Raw genomic sequence first — 19501 nt, 5'->3', positions numbered from 1 at the left:
ACAGATACCCAGCTTCCTACATGTTTTATGTGTTTGTATTCTATTGATGGTTAAGATCTAAATACCTGCTGAATGTCCTATGAGTTTCAAGTGGCAAGCCCTTCCTTGATGTGCCCAACACACTGGTATTTGGAGCGACTCCCACCTCAGGTTAAGCCTATATTTTGAAATCCGTTTTTTTTACCAGCACTGAAAGAAAGAGGAAATGCTGTATTTAACTTTTTTTTTGTTTTAGTTAAGCTAAATATCCTGAAAATCAATTTAGCATTGTGACGGGAAATTATTTACAGTTAGACCTCTTTTATGTGAAATCGGAGAGTTGAAATCACTGGCAAGCATTCGACAAGCATTTACAATTCAATGGTCTCGCCTTTGCAAAAGTTAGAGCTATTGGCATTGTAAATGACACAATTTTTATTTATGTGTTGATTATGAAAACAGATAAATAAATGGCATTTTCATTTACAATGCCAATAGCGTAATCTCTCGCAAGTGCGAGACCTATTGCGTTTGCAATGCAATAGGTCACGTATTTACGCGAGTTTGAGCTATTGACATTGCAAATAACAACGCGTGTTATTTATGTTTCAAAAACACACACACAGCCACAAACACACACACGGAGCCACACACACACACACAGCCACACACACACAGAGCCACACACACAGAGCCACACACACACAGCCACACACACACAAAGCCACACACACAGACACACACACAGAGACACAGACATGCAGAGACACACACACAGAGCCACACACACACAGAGCCACACACACAGAGCCACACACACACACAGAGCCACACACACACACACAGAGCCACACACACAGCCACAGACACACACACACAGAGCCAGACACACACACACAACACCAAGCCACCACCTTTCTTTGACGGTGACTGTTGCACTCTAATTTTCTGGTGGAAGGGCTCTCTCAAACAGTGATCTAACCACGTTTAACTTTTTTTTTCCAGAAACGAAGTTCTGGTTACATTCTGTGGCGGGGCTTGTGTGGAGCGTCACTGCGCGCCAATGGAGGGCGCAGTATACTACGTGAAATAAAAACAGTTCACATTTTCAATGTATTAATTCCTTTCCGAGCCACAGGCTCGTTGGCTATAGTATCTCGGGTTTCATTGTCACCTGCCTTGTCTCCTTTGCTGGACCACTTTGTAAGTCCCATCTGCTCCACTCCAATTAGAAATACTCCATGGCATACCAACCCCTAATTCACATATTCGGGGGGGGGCAATTATTTGCTTTATCCCAGCAGAAGAGGGCCCCCGTAGAGTATGTCATGGTTAACTAGCCACTCGCGAACCCCACATCAAGGCCCAATTACACTGAAAATATAAATATATATATATAGACATAATATATGTGTGCATTTCGGATGCAATGTCTAGCTAAATAAACCACGTAAATCCCCAGCCTTCCTTTGTCAACTCTGACAACTCCGTGCTTTGCTCCCTGGAGAGGTGGCCTCCACAAGGCACTCGTTCAGGCATATCTCCCTACCTTCAGTAAGAAGGCAGATCAAGGAGCACAGAATGCAGTGTGACTCTGCAAAAAAAAAGTCCAAAGAACGTCAATTGAGTGCGCAAGACAGCGAACTCCTCGTTGAATAAACATTCATAAATGATGAGCTCTATAAACCGAGCAAATAGATATATGTGTCCTTTAAATGAAAGGAAAAAAGTATATACCACTGAAACTAAATAGCACTAAACGTCCCTCTCCCACGTTAATGACCATGTTCTGATTGGCGATTCACACCCGCCTACCCTTCAGGGAAAGGACATTCTCAGAATCAAGTGAACGCCACAGTGGAGACATCGTTCTCCCGCTTTAGGAAGGCAGTAATCATAGGCAAGAAAAGCGAACTTTAATTGGTAAATAGGGCTTTAAAATGCATGAACGTTTCAGCCATTTTGAGCATGGCACGTTCGTATTTAAGCAGCTGAATTATACATCAAAAACATTGTACAAAATGAGAGTTGTGTAATTTTTGTTGTTGTTTGCACTTAGTGATGCACCACCGATGATGCTTTTACATACAGGTATTACATCTATTAGATATATTACACTGTACCGATTTAAAAATGTGGGCTGGTTCTAAAGTAGCGAACCATTTTTTTCTATCTGTATCTGGATTTCCTCAGCTCCCAAGGGCCTCTACCGCCCAAGATCTTTAACACTAGTATTTTTTTTACTACTAGTACACTATTAAAGTTACCCATTCCATCCAAAGCTCGAGCAAGGGCGAGCAGTGACGACTGCAGAAGTGGGGCGGACCATGTTTTGACAGCGCGGACTGCATTTACCTGCATGCACACCGTACGAGGTCAACCAGCCTATAAGTAAAGCGGAAACAAAAGACGACAAGAGTGCCGGGCTGCTCCGGTTAACGCCCTGTGTCAGTGAGTCAGGGGAATCTTCTGAAACGGAAAGAGGAGGAGCCGGTGAGTCACTGATCCTCCATTCCAGTACAGGTGATAGCAGGTCCTGTATCCAGCGCGTCCCGCCGCCGCACAGTCTGCTGGCCTCTCCCATGACCCTCAAGCGGATACATAAGGTGGGCATTGCAAACATCCTAACAAAAGAGGCTCCAGGGCGAGCTCACTGCCTAACTTGCGCCTCTTTCGGGCAGCCACGACGTGCTGCTTTCTCTTTAAGAGCCCGACTTACTGCTGGAGTAAAAGGTTCCTTATCCTCTTTATGGGGCCATCTGTTTCTCCCCATAAAGAAGATACGAAAGCTTTTACCGCAGCAGTAAGTCAAATAAGCCAGTCTGAAAAGGACGGGCTTAAAGAGAAAGAAGAACGTCACTGGGACCTCTTCTCCAATGACTGGCTACCGTTTAGGATGAACGGTGACGCCAGCCAAGTGAAAAGAGGGCCGGGGCTTAACCTCGCTAGTGAAAAATACTCCAAGTCATTAAATGTCGTCAGCTCGACTGCGCATGTGCGCAGTCTTTCGCAGGCCGAGATCTAAAAAGGCGGCTTGCCTGCTCACTTTATATACACATGCTTGTACTGGATAATTGTCTTTTAGACTTGGTGCTTTCAAAACTAAATGTATTTGAACCTAAAATTGAACTACATGCGTAAAACGCATTTAAACTGGTATCTGAAACAGTGGTTTCTCCCTTTACATGTAAAGCATGGGCAAACAATATGGCTCCAACATTCATTTTATGGGACCAGGACTTCCGCATCATCATTAGACTTTAACACATAGCAAGAAAGAGCAAAAGAAATGTAAGAAAACAGCGAAAGAGAGAAAGCAAGGATGAAAAAGAATCCGAAAGAGTGAGATAAAGAAACAGGGAGCGTGGGGTAGTGGACGAAAGAAGCGTGATTCGGTATTAAGGCAAGGCAGACAGTGTTTACGGCTACCCTGGCATTCGGCTACAGTCGACACCGAAGGAGGTTTTTAGGTCTCGCCTGTCGATGCGCATGCGCATCGAGCAAGCGAGACTATGGGGGCTTATCCACTCTTTATCCACTGCAAGGAATCGTGGCGATTCCTTGCAGTGCCCGTGACTTTTAAGCTCAATGCGCATGCGCATTGAGCTTAAAAGCGCGTGCACGTCCGTCTTGTTTTACCCGCTCCGCCCCCTCCCCTTCCCGCCGTGTCGCATTTTTCCTCCCCCCTCCCCTCTCTTCCCTCCGTCTTGTTTGTTTATTTTACCCGCTCCGCCCCCTCCCCTTCCCGCCGTGTCGCATTTCTCCTCCCCCCTCCCCTCTCTTCCCTCCGTCTTGTTTGTTTATTTTACCCGCTCCGCCCCCTCCCCTGCCCGCCGTGTCGCATTTTTTTTTAAATCCCCACTTCCCCCCTTTTTGGTTTGGTGTGGGGAATTGTGGCTTGATCTTGTAGGAGATTTCCACCAAATAAATAGGATTGCATCCTTTAAATTCCCCTACCAGGGCCAAAAAACCTCAAAGTCACCATGGAGACTCTAAGAAAAATCACTATTTTTGGAGCCGATTCTCAGGATGTTTTAAGACCATTCCGGACCATTACGGGAACTCATGGGGATGTTGGAATGTAGAATTTATTGGGAATGCCGTAATTTCAACACCTCGTCATAAAGCAAGACAACAGACAGGCGTACAATAACTTTTTTAAAAGATATAAAAGAAACACTTCTCTAGCTCTGCCCTTTATTATTTTGCCAGTTTTACGGATCCCTATTTGATGATCTGATCCACCTTTGATCATTTCTGCTTGTGAAATATTATTAAATATTTATCGGATTTAAATTTGGTTTGGATTATGAAGCTCTTTCTGTATTTTTGCCTGTCCTTTTTGTAAACAGACACATGTCACAAGCATTTTTCCCTCAGAGGATTACTAAACCAAGAAGGATTTTGAAATGAGAGTGAAGGTAGAGGTTGTGGACGCTATTTTCAGCTCAGGGTCCTTTGCGATTGCAGCGGTTGTCTGCTGTTGCCTGTGTCTGTAATCAAGCTCTCTATTGGCTCGTGCTACCGGCTGCCAGGCTACGCTTGGCCTCTGGTTGTTGCTGGTGTTGGATGCAGCGTGAGGATTACGTTTCACCATCTAACTCCTGGTCGTTACCTCTCTTCTTGTATCTCCGGTCTTCAACCCAAGCTGCTACTAATAAGTTTCACAAAATTTGGGACTGTTTCCTTCATTCTTCATTTTACATATGCTTGTTTAGTGTAGTACACATGCTTACGCAGGATTAGTACTTGGCACCATTGCTCTAATTAGTATTTATTTTGCCTTGCATTATGTTGTAGTTGTTTGCTGGTTTCTTTAATATGTGTGAAATGTAGCCCTGGTTCTGTGTGTTTTTCTGCGCTTTGTTTATTTTACCCGCTCCGCCCCCTCCCCTGCCCGCCGTGTCGCATTTTTTTTTAAATCCCCACTTCCCCCCTACCCCCCAGCAATGCCAACACTGACGCCGTGCTCTGCTGCTTGTTTTTTTCTTCCTCACTTCTAGCTGCTGCAATTCCAGTCCAGCAGCCTGGGCGACGGAGGGAGGATTTGCAAGCAGAGCTGCTCCCATTTGCAATCAATTTCCGTAGAATTTGCCAATGATTTAAATGCTTACTTTTTTCCGCATTTTTGTTAGCACAGAGCTGTGGCATTATCGAACCGCCGTCGATCTCTTTCTGCTTACTGAATTTGCCAATGATTTAAATGCTTATTTTTTCCGCATTTTTGTTAGCACAGAGCTGTGGCATTATCGAACCGGCGTCGATCTCTTTCTGCTTACTCAACAAGGCGCACTGTTGACAAACACTGATGAGCCAACTGGTTTAACGAGGATAGCGATGTTGGCCACCCCTCACCCTCACTCACCCTCACCCTCACTCACCCTCAACCCCTCACCCTCACTCACCCTCAACCCCTCACCCTCACTCACCCTCACTCACCCTCAACCCCTCACTCTCACTCACCCTCACTCACCCTCAACCCCTCACTCACCCTCACCCTCACTCACCCTCAACCCCTCACCCTCCCTCACCTTCACTCACCCTCACCCTCACTCACCCTCCCTCACCCTCACTCACCCTCACCCTCACTCACCCTCACTCACCCTCACTCACCCTCAACCCCTCACCCTCACTCACCCTCAACCCCTCACCCTCACTCACCCTCAACCCCCCACTCACCCTCACCCTCACTCACCCTCAACCCCTCACCCTCACTCACCCTCAACCCCTCACCCTCACTCACCCTCAACCCCTCCCCCTCAACCCCTCACCCTCACTCACCCTCACTCACCCTCACTCACTCACCCTCAACCCCTCACCCTCACCCTCAACCCCTCACCCTCAACCCCTCACCCTCACTCGCCCTCACCCTCACTCACCCTCAACCCCTCACCCTCAACCCCTCACCCTCACTCACCCTCAACCCCTCCCCCTCAACCCCTCACCCTCACTCACCCTCAATCCCTCACCCTCACTCACTCACCCTCAACCCCTCACCCTCAACCCCTCACCCTCAACCCCTCTCAACCCCTCACCCTCAACCCCTCACCCTCAACCCCTCACCCTCAACCCCTCACCCTCACTCACCCTCACCCTCACTCACCCTCACCCTCACTCACCCTCACTCACCCTCACCCTCACTCACCCTCACCCTCAACCCCTCAAACTCACCCTCACTCACCCTCACTCACCCTCAACCCCTCACCCACCCTCACCCTCACTCACCCTGACCATCACTCACCCTCAACCCCTCACTCACCCTCAATCCCTCACTCACCCTCAATCCCTCACTCACCCTCACTCTCACTCATCCTAACTCACCCTCAACCCCTCACCCTCACTCACCCTCAACCCCTCACCCTCACTCACCCTCACCCTCACTCACCCTCAACCCCTCAACCCCTCACCCTCAACCCCTCACCCTCAACCCCTCACTCGCCCTCACTCTCACTCATCCTCACTCACCCTCAACCCCTCACCCTCACTCACCCTCACCCTCACTCACCCTCAACCCCTCACCCTCACTCACTCACCCTCAACCCCTCACCCTCAACCCCTCACTCACCCTCTGTCTCACTCATCCTCACTCAACCACCCTCAACCTCACTCACCCTCAACCCCTCACCCTCACTCACCCTCAACCCCTCACCCTCAAACCCTCACCCTCACTCACCCACCCTCAACCCCTCACCCTCACTCACCCTCAACCCCTCACCCTCACTCACTCACCCTCACTCACCCTCAACCCCTCCCCCTCGACCCCTCCCCCTCAAACCCTCACCCTCACTCACCCTCCCTCACCCTCAACCCCTCACCCTCAAACCCTCACTCACCCTCAACCCCTCACCCTCAACCCCTCACTCACCCTCAACCCCTCACCCTCACTCACCCTCACCCTCACTCACCCTCAACCCCTCACCCTCACTCACTCACCCTCAACCCCTCACCCTCAACCCCTCACTCACCCTCACTCTCACTCACCCTCACTCAGCCTCAACTACTCCCCCTCACCCTCACTCACCCAAACCCCTAACCCTCACTCACCCTCACCCTCACTCACCCTCACCCTCACTCACCCTCAACACCTCACTCACCCTCACCCTCACTCACCCTCACCCTCACTCACCCTCAACACCTCACCCTCAACCTCAACCCCTCACCCTCACTCACCCTCACTCACCCTCACACACCCTCACTCACCCTCAACCCCTCACCCTCACTCACCCTCACCCTCACACAGTGCAATAGTTCTCAGACCATTTCAGTTAGAGCTTTTAGAAATGTTTATGGCTTTTTTTATTTGTAATACTTTAGCATTGGCTACAGGAAACAAAAATGCTAAACATTTACAAAAAAAACCCATAAACAATTCTAAAAGCACTAACTCTAATGGTGCGAGACCTATTGCATTTCCAATGCTTGTTTTTAATGTAACCAATTAAGCAGTACTTGAATGGCTATGTAAATAGATTTTCAGAATTAATAGAGAAGTCGTTCATTGAGAGGACTTTAAAAAGAATATGGACCTGGGAGTTCATATATTCAATTGTGGAGTTATGTAACCCGTTTTCTTGTATGTTCAAGAAAGTGAGGCCAACCTGTTGGAAAACAACATAAGTCCATTTTAAGAAGGGCCCAGGTATTGGTGCAAACGAGCAGATTAGTGAATTGCACCTGCAGAGTGCTGGTGGGAGTTCCACGAGGGGCTTTTTGGTATATGTCGCATCGCATCAGCAGATTTCCATTCCTAGATTCAGAAAATGAGGAGGATGTGGTAGTACTTAGATGAAGCGCGACTCTTCCTGCAGCTCTGTCGAGAGCTCGTGTGAAGCGCAGCTGCTGACACGAGTTGACACGGACAGCGTCAGTACCACAAGGATTAGCAGGACAACAGGCGCGTGTGCACATCTACCCCCAGCCGGCGACGACCGCTAGGCGCTAGAGGCGGGGAGGGATCGTCATGAAGCCATCCGCCAGGCCTGACAGGCCCGCCATGGAGAAAGTGGCTGCGGCTGGGACAGGGACAAGGTCAGAGAGAGGCACGCGGGAATGCAGCGGGCAGAGCTGGGCGCTCAGGCTCCAAGGTCACGTGCAGGGGCCCACACCTGTCCCTCAGAGCGGTGGCCCTTCAGCCCCTGTGGGAGAGGGGCGGGCCCCGCCTGTTGTCTATAAAAGATGGAGCGCGCGCTCACGGCCCACGGTGTCCGAGGGAGCTGGGCTGGTGTCACCTCATCGACTGTTCTGGATTGGTGGAGCTGTCCAAAGTTTTGCTTTTTGTACATAGAAGACATTTACTGAAATACTTTCTGCGACAGCTCCTGCACGCGGCCTCTCCCAGCAGCTGAAGGGGATACCCGCTGACGTGTTCCGTCTTCTGTCTGTGCAGGGTGCTCTTGGGGGTCAGCCATGGAGAAGGAGGTGAAGTGGGCCACGGAACTGATTGACCAGAAGCTGGAGCTGGAAGAGAAGAATGAGGTGGGTCTGCAGACGGCTGGGATGCAAGGTGAACCTAGTACAGCTTGTGTGCACGCACGGTACTAGGGCTTTAAGTGGCCTGGGCCCTGCCGGCGCTCAGCACCGGTTATTCTAAAAAGCAGGTACTGACACTGACACAGGTCCCTATCGAGCTCTCCATGTTTGCCCTCACCCTCAGGGTGAAAAACAAATCTTAACTCTGCAGCAGTGCCTTCACTGTCTTTGAGGTAACTTCAGAGAGACTCGTTATACTTCTTTCGCAGTCTCATCGTTTCATATCTGAAGCATTTTCAGTATTATATACAACGAAGCCATAGCTGTTGCTTATTTATCTTATGCAACTAATAACCATTGGCAAAGCCAATAGTCCTGGCTTGTTGTAGGTGTAATGTTACTTGTTGTATTACATATGTGGATGCAATGACAGAAGCAGCAAATTACCAGTTGGGCGGCACACTATGCTAAGCACAGATTTTTAGTTTACCTGTTTTAAACCACACCCGAATTACAGGAGCAACGCATCTTTGAGTTAACCCTGGGCAAAGCACTACGCTACGCTCGCGGAGTTTGCGAAGTTTGCGCAACTTCGCACTACGCGAGCTGCACGTAGCACAGTGCGAACACGCGTAGTACAGCGTAGCATAGTGCAGCGCTCATTTTTTGCTTGTTCGCGGTCCTGAACGTCATGTTCGCGACCGCGAGCAAGCAAAATGACATCCCGGCGAGATTCTCATCCCATTTAAAGCCCTGCACGCTAAATTGCATTTCCTCGGTGCATTCCTAACTTTGAATCTATTGCTTACTTCCATGCAGCCAGGGCACGAGTCGGGGGTACACGCTGGTGGACGGCGTCCACCCACTTTTTTCACAGTGTGGACGCCGTCCACCTTGCCAAGAAGTTGGGCCCCACTGAAAAGTATGCTGAATTCTTCCTGGTGTAATTTGTAAACATCAGGACACATTCAGCAGCGCCTGCACGTTGTTTCAACCTGCAACAACATGCAGGCGGGGAATGGGATTTCTTAGTTCAGACACCTGCTGGGTTTATAACAAAGACCGAAGCTGAGGGGTCATCAGGCCTCTTTTTGTTGGAGTCTCCTGGCTGGCAGCAGTCAGGAACCTCACATCTAGAAGCAAATGCAGCAGAGGGGAAACAAAGGCGCACACCTTGTTAGCACTTCACACATACTTAAGAGAGGCAGCTTTTCACTTTGTTCAGTCCTTGTTTAGGAGAAATGTATGCACTGTAAGAATGTCAGATGTGTTAATCTTTCCCAGTATTTACACTAAAGAAATAGCATGTATATAGTGCTTACTACCCCTGAGGCATTTACATTTAACTACCACTTTTTTTTCTTATAAAGCACTATGGGTAGAGGAAGTTTACGCTGACAAAAGGCAACACTGTTTTATGTGTAACTTACAAAAGTGTGAATCTTCAGCCTAAATCAGGAGGGTTTCCCTGTATACTTGAAATATGCTCCAATGTACTCATGATAGACATGTTAAGCATATATGTGAGGGCTTAAGATCTGATGCCGCTTCTTATGATGGCACTTCCCGTGATGTCACGGGTCGTGATGTCACACTCCGTGATGCCACTTGCATTCTGATTAACTAGGTTAGTGCCCCCACTTCTTTTTTTAGGACTTGTGACCTGCATGCAGCACAAGCGTCCATCCTTGATAAAGGTGACTGGCCTCTGCAACAGAATGAGTGATAGTTGTCCACAGGTTGGAGTATCTGAAAGAATGGCAGGGATGGGGTGGTGTCAGTTGCCTTCCTGCAGTGCCTGACGTACAACTGACATGGTCTCCACCTCATTGCCTTTTCGGATGCTCCTGCCCACCTTGAATTCTGATTGCCCTGCAGATCTGTATTCCTCTTTTCTTGATGTTTTCAGAACCCAACAATTGATTTATGCAGCTACGTTAAAAGCAAGTTGTCAGGGATATAAGCAAATGCTTAACTTGTAACCTTGCTAACCCCTCAGTGTACATTACTCCACAATTTTGGGGTTGCGGAGTGCAATCCAAATGTTTTGAAGTTATTTTCAGGGTCTGATTGAGTTGCCAGGACATTTAGTCAGGATTCAGCAAGACCCCTCACGCTGTCACTCAAGATTGACAAGTGACTCCATCCCATGGGATGGCATATTTTCAGTGCCATGGTTTGCATTTGTAGATGATTGTTTTCGTGTATCGGTCTTATTATTTGTACTGAACTGTAAAAAGAGTACAATTCCCAGAATGCACTGATTTGTTATTGAAAGGCAAGGACGGGAAAAATAGGGTCCCAGTGAAAAGGGTGGGACTACCTTCACCAGGTCTTGCAATAAGCAAGCCTTCCTCCAGGAATGGGCCTTTTATATTGAATATATAGTGGTAAACCCACTTCCAGAGAGAAAATCTCGCTCACCCTCAAGAGTTGGTCACTCCAGTCTAGGCCTTTACAGTGCAAAAGGCAGGGCAGGTACTTAAAATTACCACCTGGGAAGCAGAATAATAAGCAGACCGTCAGATACAGATGGGGGGACCGGTGGAGGGGGTGGGCTGTGTCTACACGCAGGCAGATTCAATACAAGTGCAAGAATCAGGTATCGATTCAGTAACTCTGTCCTGGATCTGTGCTGTGCTGTCTTCTTCTGGGCCATTTTGCCGACTACCGACTCGGCCGTAACTCAGGTGGCACACAAGTTCTTCATGCATTCCTCCATTAAGCCAGGATGTGCAGGCATACAAGCAAAGCACAGCATTCTGTTCACAACGAGATCCCACACACCTCCCTTCAGACAGTAGACATGCGCACAAAACATCGCAGCAACATGCCTCACACTGCTTAGTACTTAACAATCCCACAAATGCTAACAGCGTAAAATACGTATGATGGCTGTGTGCATAATTGTTGTAACACCCAGTGGGCCAGATGCTGACAAACTTTACAGGTCGCAAATGGACCATAGGGCTTTTTGCGAAAGGTAAAATGCATTTTCCTATGTACAAACCATAATTTGCGAGTCAGTAACCAATTGGGCTAATACATGCTACAGCCCTTTTTAGCGGTCACAAACAGCCAGAATTTCTGCTAAAAACGTTTGTACATGTGACCCCTAGTCTCCAGACCCTAAGGGTCTGACTGTCCTTCCTGTGACCAATATCTGAATTCTCTCTCCAATTTGTTGTAATAGCTCAGTGAAGTAATCCTGTTTTTTCCAGAGGGACATGTGAAACTAGAGGAACACACATCTTAGAGCTCAGGAATTTGTGGTAAGTTAGGCAGCTCAATTTTAGGCACTCCTATGGAAGTGCGGTGGATAAAATGCATATCACTTGGTTGGGTCACAGCTCAACCAGTGCTTTAAATGGGCTGGTACTCACTGGCAATGAGTACCGGCACTACTTAGTGTTTTCCCATTGAGTACCGGGACTTCTTGTGTCAATAGAGTACCAGTACTCTTAGTGGCATGCTGGGGTCGGGCTCTGGGATATGGGCATGTGACATTTAATGGCGAGTGTATTCCAGAGGCAGCTTGCTCCTGCAGCTTTACACTCTAAATGACAGCGCAACAGAAATAAGGACATGTGGCTTGACGGCTAGAGCTCCTGACACTAAACTGTCATGCTGTCAGTTATAGTGTAAGGTTGCAGCCCTGAAATACACTTACCATTGTCTGTCAGAGCGCCTAATGCCCTTCGGCCAAGTTCGGCTTGTGTGTGCAAGGCACAATTGATACTTGCTTGCAGTTATATAGAGCGCAAACTTGACAGGGGGGCATGCAAGTGCTTTAATTGAGAAGCAGAAGTTCTACATGAAAGCATATTTTTTAGTTTTTATGGCACAGGTAGGTGATATCAAGCATCGGGTCAACATTCTGGGCAAATCACTTAAATCTCCCATTGCCAAAAAAACGAAAAAAAGTATACTTTCACATAAAAATTCTACTTTTTATATAAAATGCTTTAATGTCCTTGGTCCAAGTTCACTCTATGTTAAATGAGAAAAAATACCAATTACGCCCTGCACCTATGAGCTAAACTTGGCAAAAAAGTACTGGGGGACTTTGCATTGAAAAAGAAAATGCTGCTATTGTACATGTCTGCCTCAAAGCCACGCCCGACTCGCCCATTCCAGACCCACCCCAATAAATTTGGTGAGTACCGGCACTTCGCTTTTTCCATTTAAAGCACTGAACTCAAAACATCTTTTACACTGCTGCTAGGCTGTAAAAAATGGGGCCACCACTCATCAATATGCATCTAACATGGCTGCTGCAGAGGTGGCCACAACTGCAGAAAAGGAGACACAAAAACTTGCCTGTGCTCCCCAGCATAGTTTTCTAGTCTAACCTACTGCCTAAGTCCCTCTTTTTAACAAAAGGACCCTTCTCTAGCATTGATAGGAAATAACACAGCAGCTCAGGGAGTGAGCCGTGAGAACTTTAGTGTAACTAAGCAATCTACATGAGTCTGGTTTAACTCCCAGTGGTACGATTGTACTGGAGGAGCATGGGCGTATTGCGACATCTAAGGCTGCTGAAGAGGGTAAAGCATCTTCTACTTCGTCTTGTTCAACCCTTCCACTCTTTCCACCTCAAGCACTGTGCACACTTTGGGCCTTCCTTTCTATAGAACTGTAGGTTGTGCAACTGTGGTGCACACAACAATGACCTTCAAGACCTCATTGACTACAGACCCTCTGCCCTGTGCGATAAAGGGTTCAAAGGGCTTCTAGTGAGATACCCTAACCAATAAAAAACGTTTCTGATAGAGACTACTGGACCCAGAAACTTTCAAGCAGTACCTGTGCGTGCCTATAGGTGGTGCCTTTTGGCTCCACACTGACACCGTTCTGCCCCTGGATTGACATGCGTAGTCAAAATTGGCCACCACTCCAGCAAGCTAATGTCAGTTCCTGTCTTTCTGCGCCACCAGTAGCAGACCCATAACTATTTCTTGTCCCTTCGATATACCTATTTAACTCATCAACTTAAAAAAATTCAGTGTGCAAGGGAAAATAACCGCTCAAGACGACAGTGTTTAAACCTTGCATGACTGTCACAAGCAAATGTCTCTGACTGATCCTAATCAGTTTTTTTTTGTGTCTGTGGTCGGTTCACAACTCCAGGTCTGCGGTGGCTGTGAGTCAATGAAGGTGAAGGCCATCAGAGACCGTGTAGCAAAGCTCTACATCACAAAACATTGAAAGAACCAGGGCTGAATCAGTCTAGGTCCAAGGGTCAGTCTAAATGATGTTTCTGGCCCAGTAGTTGGTCCCAAGGCCATTCATCGTCGCACTCTGCATCCTCCTCTAAGTCAAAGAAAAAGCACAAGAAATCTGAGCAGGAATCAGCCCCTTCCTGCTGCTCTCATACACCTGAGAAGGTGTGAGGGAGTCATCATGCCTCTCAATTTCGCTCTGGAAGTCAGTCTACATCAGAGCCAATCCCGCAACTTGTCCCAGCACAACCCAGGTTTCTGGGGGTGTTGGCGATACTGAAACAGATCCAAGAGTTCTGCAAGGCCATGCTCTGACTCTTCGGATCCCTTCTGATGCCCTTTGGTGCACCTGCGGGCCCCACAGAGCTGAGAGGTTTTCTATTTGGCTTACCACCTGCGGGTAGGCTCTTGGTGCCAGGTGCACCCTCTGTGCTGGCCACTGGGTTAATACTGGCACCTTTGCCAACTCTGTATCCGGCTCCACGTTTCACTCTGGTTCCTGATACTTTGATGCCGACTCCGTGGATGCAGCAGGGTGAATCGTTACCCATTGTGCTCTCCGAGTCAGTGATGCCCTGACCTTGACCAAGGCCAAACTTTGTGTTCATCAAGCTGCAGCCCTTGCCCACTCCAACTGAGCCTCTCAGCGTCCCGGTTCCGCTGGGCAGATCTCACACTCTCCATTCCTTATTTGGAACAGCCAAAGAGTATCATGGAGGGATGAGTTTGAGCAACAGTACTGTGTGGAAAATTAGCATGAGGACCTCCACTATGCTAATTGAACTAACTCTTACCCTTGATACTGGCTTAGTGTCACCTCCAGGCCCTATCACTGAGGAAAGTGCCTGCTTTGCAGTGCAAAAAGGGCGACTGAGGTTCTTGAACTGCAGCTCCCCACCGTAGGGGTGAAAACTAATGTTCTAACTGTAGTTCTCCAACCCAGACACACCAATACTGAGCGCCTGTTGCCCTTTAATTAGGCCTTTACCAACATCATTTTGTTGGCCTGGGCCAAACCTTGTTTTGGTCTTACAGCAAATTACCACATTGCACAGTGCCATCACCTTGCCACCGGCGTCCCTGCTTTTCTGACCCAGTACTCTTCTCCAGAGAGCTTGGTGATTCAAGTTTCTACCAGCAGGACAAACCCTAATGACTTTCTGACTCTCGTGAGTAGGAAGTTTTTTCTTCCAATTTTAATATCTCTGCTAGGTCAATGCCAGCTGTCTTTTAGGCCACTATTCTCACGCTCTTTAGGGCACTTTGCTCAAGTCTTCCCAGGTGTCCCGGAAGACCATCAGCCATTGCTAGCACATGTCGTATAGGATGGCTGTGATGCTGCCAAGTTTACAACTGTTGTGGCCTGGATGCAAAGGATTTTAGTGGGCAAGCCATTGGCATTAGCGTTGCTACCCACTGCCAAGCCTGGATGAGATGTTCAGGTTTTTTCAGCGATGTCCAGTTTTTTCTTATGGACATGCCTTTGATACGGCTCACCTTTGTAGGATTGAGTGGACACTGCTTAGGAGCACTTAAAAGAAAGCAGGGCACAGTACGTTACTTTGGCTTGTCTGTCCTACCAACCACACCAGCCTTTTCGATCTTTTCGTGGCTCAGGCAGTGGCAACCACACCTGCCAAACCCCTTTAGTGTGCCCTTAGTGCAGCACAGCTGTTTGGCTAGAGGGGGAATCCAACAGTTTTTACTGGGCTGTCAGGCTAGAACATCGGACAGGTGGTTACTTCAAATTGTACTGACGGGTTATGCCTCTCGTTTCATAGCTGCTATACTGCACCTTCCCCCTATCCCCAGAATGACTGACAGGGTACCATTGTCCATCTTATGGCATGAAGTGCAAGCTCTTTTGGCCAAAGGGGCTATTAAGGGAATGCCTACATCGGAAGTGGGTCATAGCTGTCATTTTCGGTACTTCCTGCTGCCAAAGAAAGACCTTATGTAGCCTATAGATTTACCCATATTCAGATCTAGTGCTTGGCCATGTCTGTCAAATACATATTTTAATGTATTTATAGTGTTAGACCCAGTTCGCTAATTATCTTATTTGTTCATAAAATTCTTCCACCGAAACGCTCTTGCCCTGTGTAATTTCCTGTTTGTATCTAGGTCAGAGGTCTTCAAACTTTTTGATGCCGAGACCCCCTTGTAAAACCTTTTTAGGGGTAAGGACCCCCTTCTGACAAAAGTTTCTAGAAACTGGTACTCCTCATCATCATCTTTTGACAACCATAAATGCGCCTGTTAGACCTCATCACATCCATCCATCATTCATCCACCCACACTTTCGCACATCCATCCATCCTTTCATCCTTCCATCCATCCTTCATCCATCCACCCTTTCATCTTTCCATCCATACATCCATCCTTTACCCATCCACCCTTCCATCCATCCACCCACCTTTTCACACATCCATCATTCATCCATGCAACCTTTTATCCATCCATACATCAATCCACCCTTTCATCCTCCCATCCATACATGCATCCTTAATTCATCCACCCTTTCATCCATACATCCATCCACCCACCCTTTCATCCATCCACCCACCCATCATTCATCCTCCCACCTTTGCACACATCCATCCATGCATCATTCATCCATGCAACCTTTTATCCATCCATACATCCATCGGTCCACCCTTTCATTCCTACATCCATACATCTATCCTTCATCCATCTATTCTTCACCCATCCACCCTTTCATCCTTACATCCATCCATACATCCATCCTTCATCCGTCCACCCTTTCATCCTTCCTTCCATCCATCCACCCTTTCATCCATCTATCCATCCACCCTTTCATCCTTACATCCATACATCTATCCTTCATCCATCTATCCTTCACCCATCCAACCTTTCATCCTTCCATCCATACATCCATCCTTTACCCATCCACCCTTCCATCCATCCACCCATCATTCATCCACCCACCTTTTCACACATCCATCCATCCATCATTCATCCATGCAACCTTTTATCCATACATACATCCATCGTTCATCCATCCGCCCTTTCATCCATCCATTCACCCATCATTCATCATTCATCCACCCATCTTTTCACACATCCATCCATCATTCATCCATGCAACCTTTTATCCATCCATACATCCTTCATCCAGCTACCCTTTCATCCTTCCTTCCATCCATCCTTTCATCCATCCACCCTTTCATCCACCCATTCATCATTCATCCACCCACCTTTTCACACATCCATCCATCATTCATCCTTACATCCATCCATCCACCCATCATTCATTCACCCACCTTTTCTGTGCCTTTCTCATGGGGGAGGGGGGGTCAGTATCTCTCTGCGTGTTTTTCCTTCTTTCCCGGTCATGGGAGGGCATCTCTGTGCCTCCCTGCTTGGGGCGGGGGATGTGTCACGGGACCCACAGCTCCAGGCGCGCAATATCCATTGACCTCAAAGGGCAGGCTACACTACAGCCTGCTCCCCCAGCCCCCCTCCCCGACTTCCCCCAGCTCGAAACGGCTTAAGGGACACACACAGCCACACCCGAGTACTTGACAAGTATTTTACTTGTTAATGAGGCTTCGATGTTTTTCACACCTCGGTGTGAATTAGGTCTCGCTGTGAGCACCCTCATCAGCCCAAGCCAGGGACAGAATCTGCGACCCCCTTCAAAGGACTCCACGACCCCCCTGGGGGTCGCGCCCCACAGATTGAAGACCTCTGATCTAGGTAGTCATAGCGCACAGTCCTGCCAAGTACCACGTATCAGGCATTAGACTGACGCATTTCAGTGTGGTGGTCCGCACCACCGCACTGAAAGGCATTGTAACACATTTATAGCGCCTCAGCTGTCTGCCGGAGCACTGCTATTTAGCAACTCCACTGACTGCCACAGCTCATAGCTGGCAGCTTGCGGCAGGCTTGGGGGTAGGCGCAGCTCATGGTTGGGTACCAGGCGCACAACACCCTTTGGACTCACCGGGCTTCAGCCCCCCCCCACCGTCGTGTGTGGCAGCCCGGGATGAGACAGATCCCGGGCACACACACACAGCCACACCCGAACGTTTCACAGGTCTTTAAAATACCATTTGAATGTTAATTAGGCCTTGCTGTTGTTTTACCCCTTGTTGGAGGCCCTGCAGCTCCACTCTGCCTACTGATCTCAGCCCCCCCCCCCGAAATTATTTCTTAGAGATCCCCCCCCCCCCCCCGAAATTTGGCTCTAGTTGCGCCTCTGCTGGGTACACCAGCAACTGGCCGTGGGAATTGACATCACGTCATGAGTTTGTCCAATGATTTAATTTGCCTAATCATCATAGACGGTGTGGGCGGCCGCGGGAGTGGCATAGTTTAAGTTCTTTAGCAGTGCAGCGCACCTGGAGCCCGCTGCTGTAGCTCGCAGCGCACGGCCCGGCCAGCGCAGTAATTGTGCTGGGGCGAATTCAGAGTTTTGTCTAGTGACAGTTTTCACAAAAGAAGATGAACCAAGGAAAACTATATTTTATGAGGATTGGCTGTGAGTTACTGCTTTTTACTAGGTTGGTGCCCGTCCATTTCTGGTGCTTTGCTGCAGTTTTAAGATCTTCTTAGAGTTTCTCGTTGCTCAAATGGGTGCAATTTCTGATATATGTGTTTCCCTTGTCTTCATTGCTTGAATTAGCTCGCAAAAAAAGTGTTACTCATAGTCATTGAAATGTCGCTCATAATTACACTGGAATTATGAAAATGTCACACATTGCAATCTGAAACCTTGGCAGTTAAGAGCGCAGTTATGCCAGCTTAAACGTCTGTAAATCCTACCTGGAACTAATGCCCAATGTAATGCTACTCAGTTTACTGACCTCCAAAGCTTGACAGCTGAGTTGGTCTTGCCAGAATTCAAACTTGTAACATGCAAGTGCCAGTGGAAATTATTTACCTCATTGAGCTATCTTGGAGGGTGAATACTGCGTTCCTTACATAAAGCAATTTTAATGCCTTTATTACAACCCTACAGAGGTAATAGAGCAGCAGGCTTAACTGATGATCCTGCCAAATGCTGTGCTTTGTTTTATTGTCACTGAGTCAAAAAACGTGAATATATTTATTTACAGTGGCCTTTGTGACTCTTTTTACTTAGTTTTAATGTGTTTAATTCTTCTTCCATTTGTGACTATGTTGGGGCAGGGTAGCTGACCGCTCTACTCTGCCTTGTGGTGGGACCACGTGCCCTTCTTTATTTACTCCCAACCTTTCCGTTCTCAAACAAGCGGAGGATCCAGGTTTAACCACCTTTAATAACCTACTGTGTATCCCTTTCGGACCCAGTACTTCACCAGCTTCAAGTCTTGCACCTTTCATGAGTTTCTTTCCCTTGTATATGGGCTAGCATCCATCTTCTGCCATACACGCCCGAAGCCCATCTAGGCCCTTAGTTCTATCACTTGAGAATACATAGCAAAATTATAGGTTCAACAGCTGTACTTTGCCTGGTCTTCTTTTCTCCTATTTATGAAGTTGTTCTACTGGTAAGTTCCCAAGCTCCTCTTTGGTTTTCCTATTGTACTTTTCTATTCATCGTCCGATGCGATTCCTTCGACCTCCAAGATAGCACTGCCATCTCTTTTCAGAATCACTATTCCTCTTTTTACTGATTCCTTGTAGCTTATCTAGTTGAAAGTATTTCAATACCTGCTTTGAATTTCATTTTAATTTTTTAATTTATTTATTTTTCTCAACATCAAGCCGTTCCCCTTCTTTGGGGAGCTTCATAGTAAAATAAAAACAACTGGAAAATAACCTTATGTGATATTTTCCTGGGCTTGGTCCGACTGCGCTACTGCTCCTATTTTGAAAGACAT

The 19501-nt window shown here is 47.7% G+C and overlaps 1 protein-coding gene across 1 annotated transcript in view; it reads left to right on the top strand.

Annotated features, from left to right (window-relative positions):
* The first annotated feature begins 8193 nt into the window (after positions 1 to 8193).
* ANKRD2 (ankyrin repeat domain 2) overlaps positions 8194 to 19501 on the top strand; it is an 89750-nt gene continuing 78442 nt past the window's right edge. The window contains exon 1 of the mRNA XM_086920253.1: positions 8194 to 8454. Within this exon, the coding sequence (XP_086776379.1) occupies positions 8386 to 8454 (69 nt within the window). The 5' untranslated portion in view covers positions 8194 to 8385. The remainder of the gene's footprint in view (positions 8455 to 19501) is intronic.

The sequence above is a fragment of the Lissotriton vulgaris genome, chromosome 5 (assembly GCF_964263255.1).
Source record: "Lissotriton vulgaris chromosome 5, aLisVul1.2, whole genome shotgun sequence".
NCBI lineage: Eukaryota > Metazoa > Chordata > Amphibia > Caudata > Salamandridae > Lissotriton > Lissotriton vulgaris.
The sequence above is the reverse complement of the archived record's forward strand: the minus strand, read 5'-3'. Positions and strand labels throughout refer to the sequence as shown.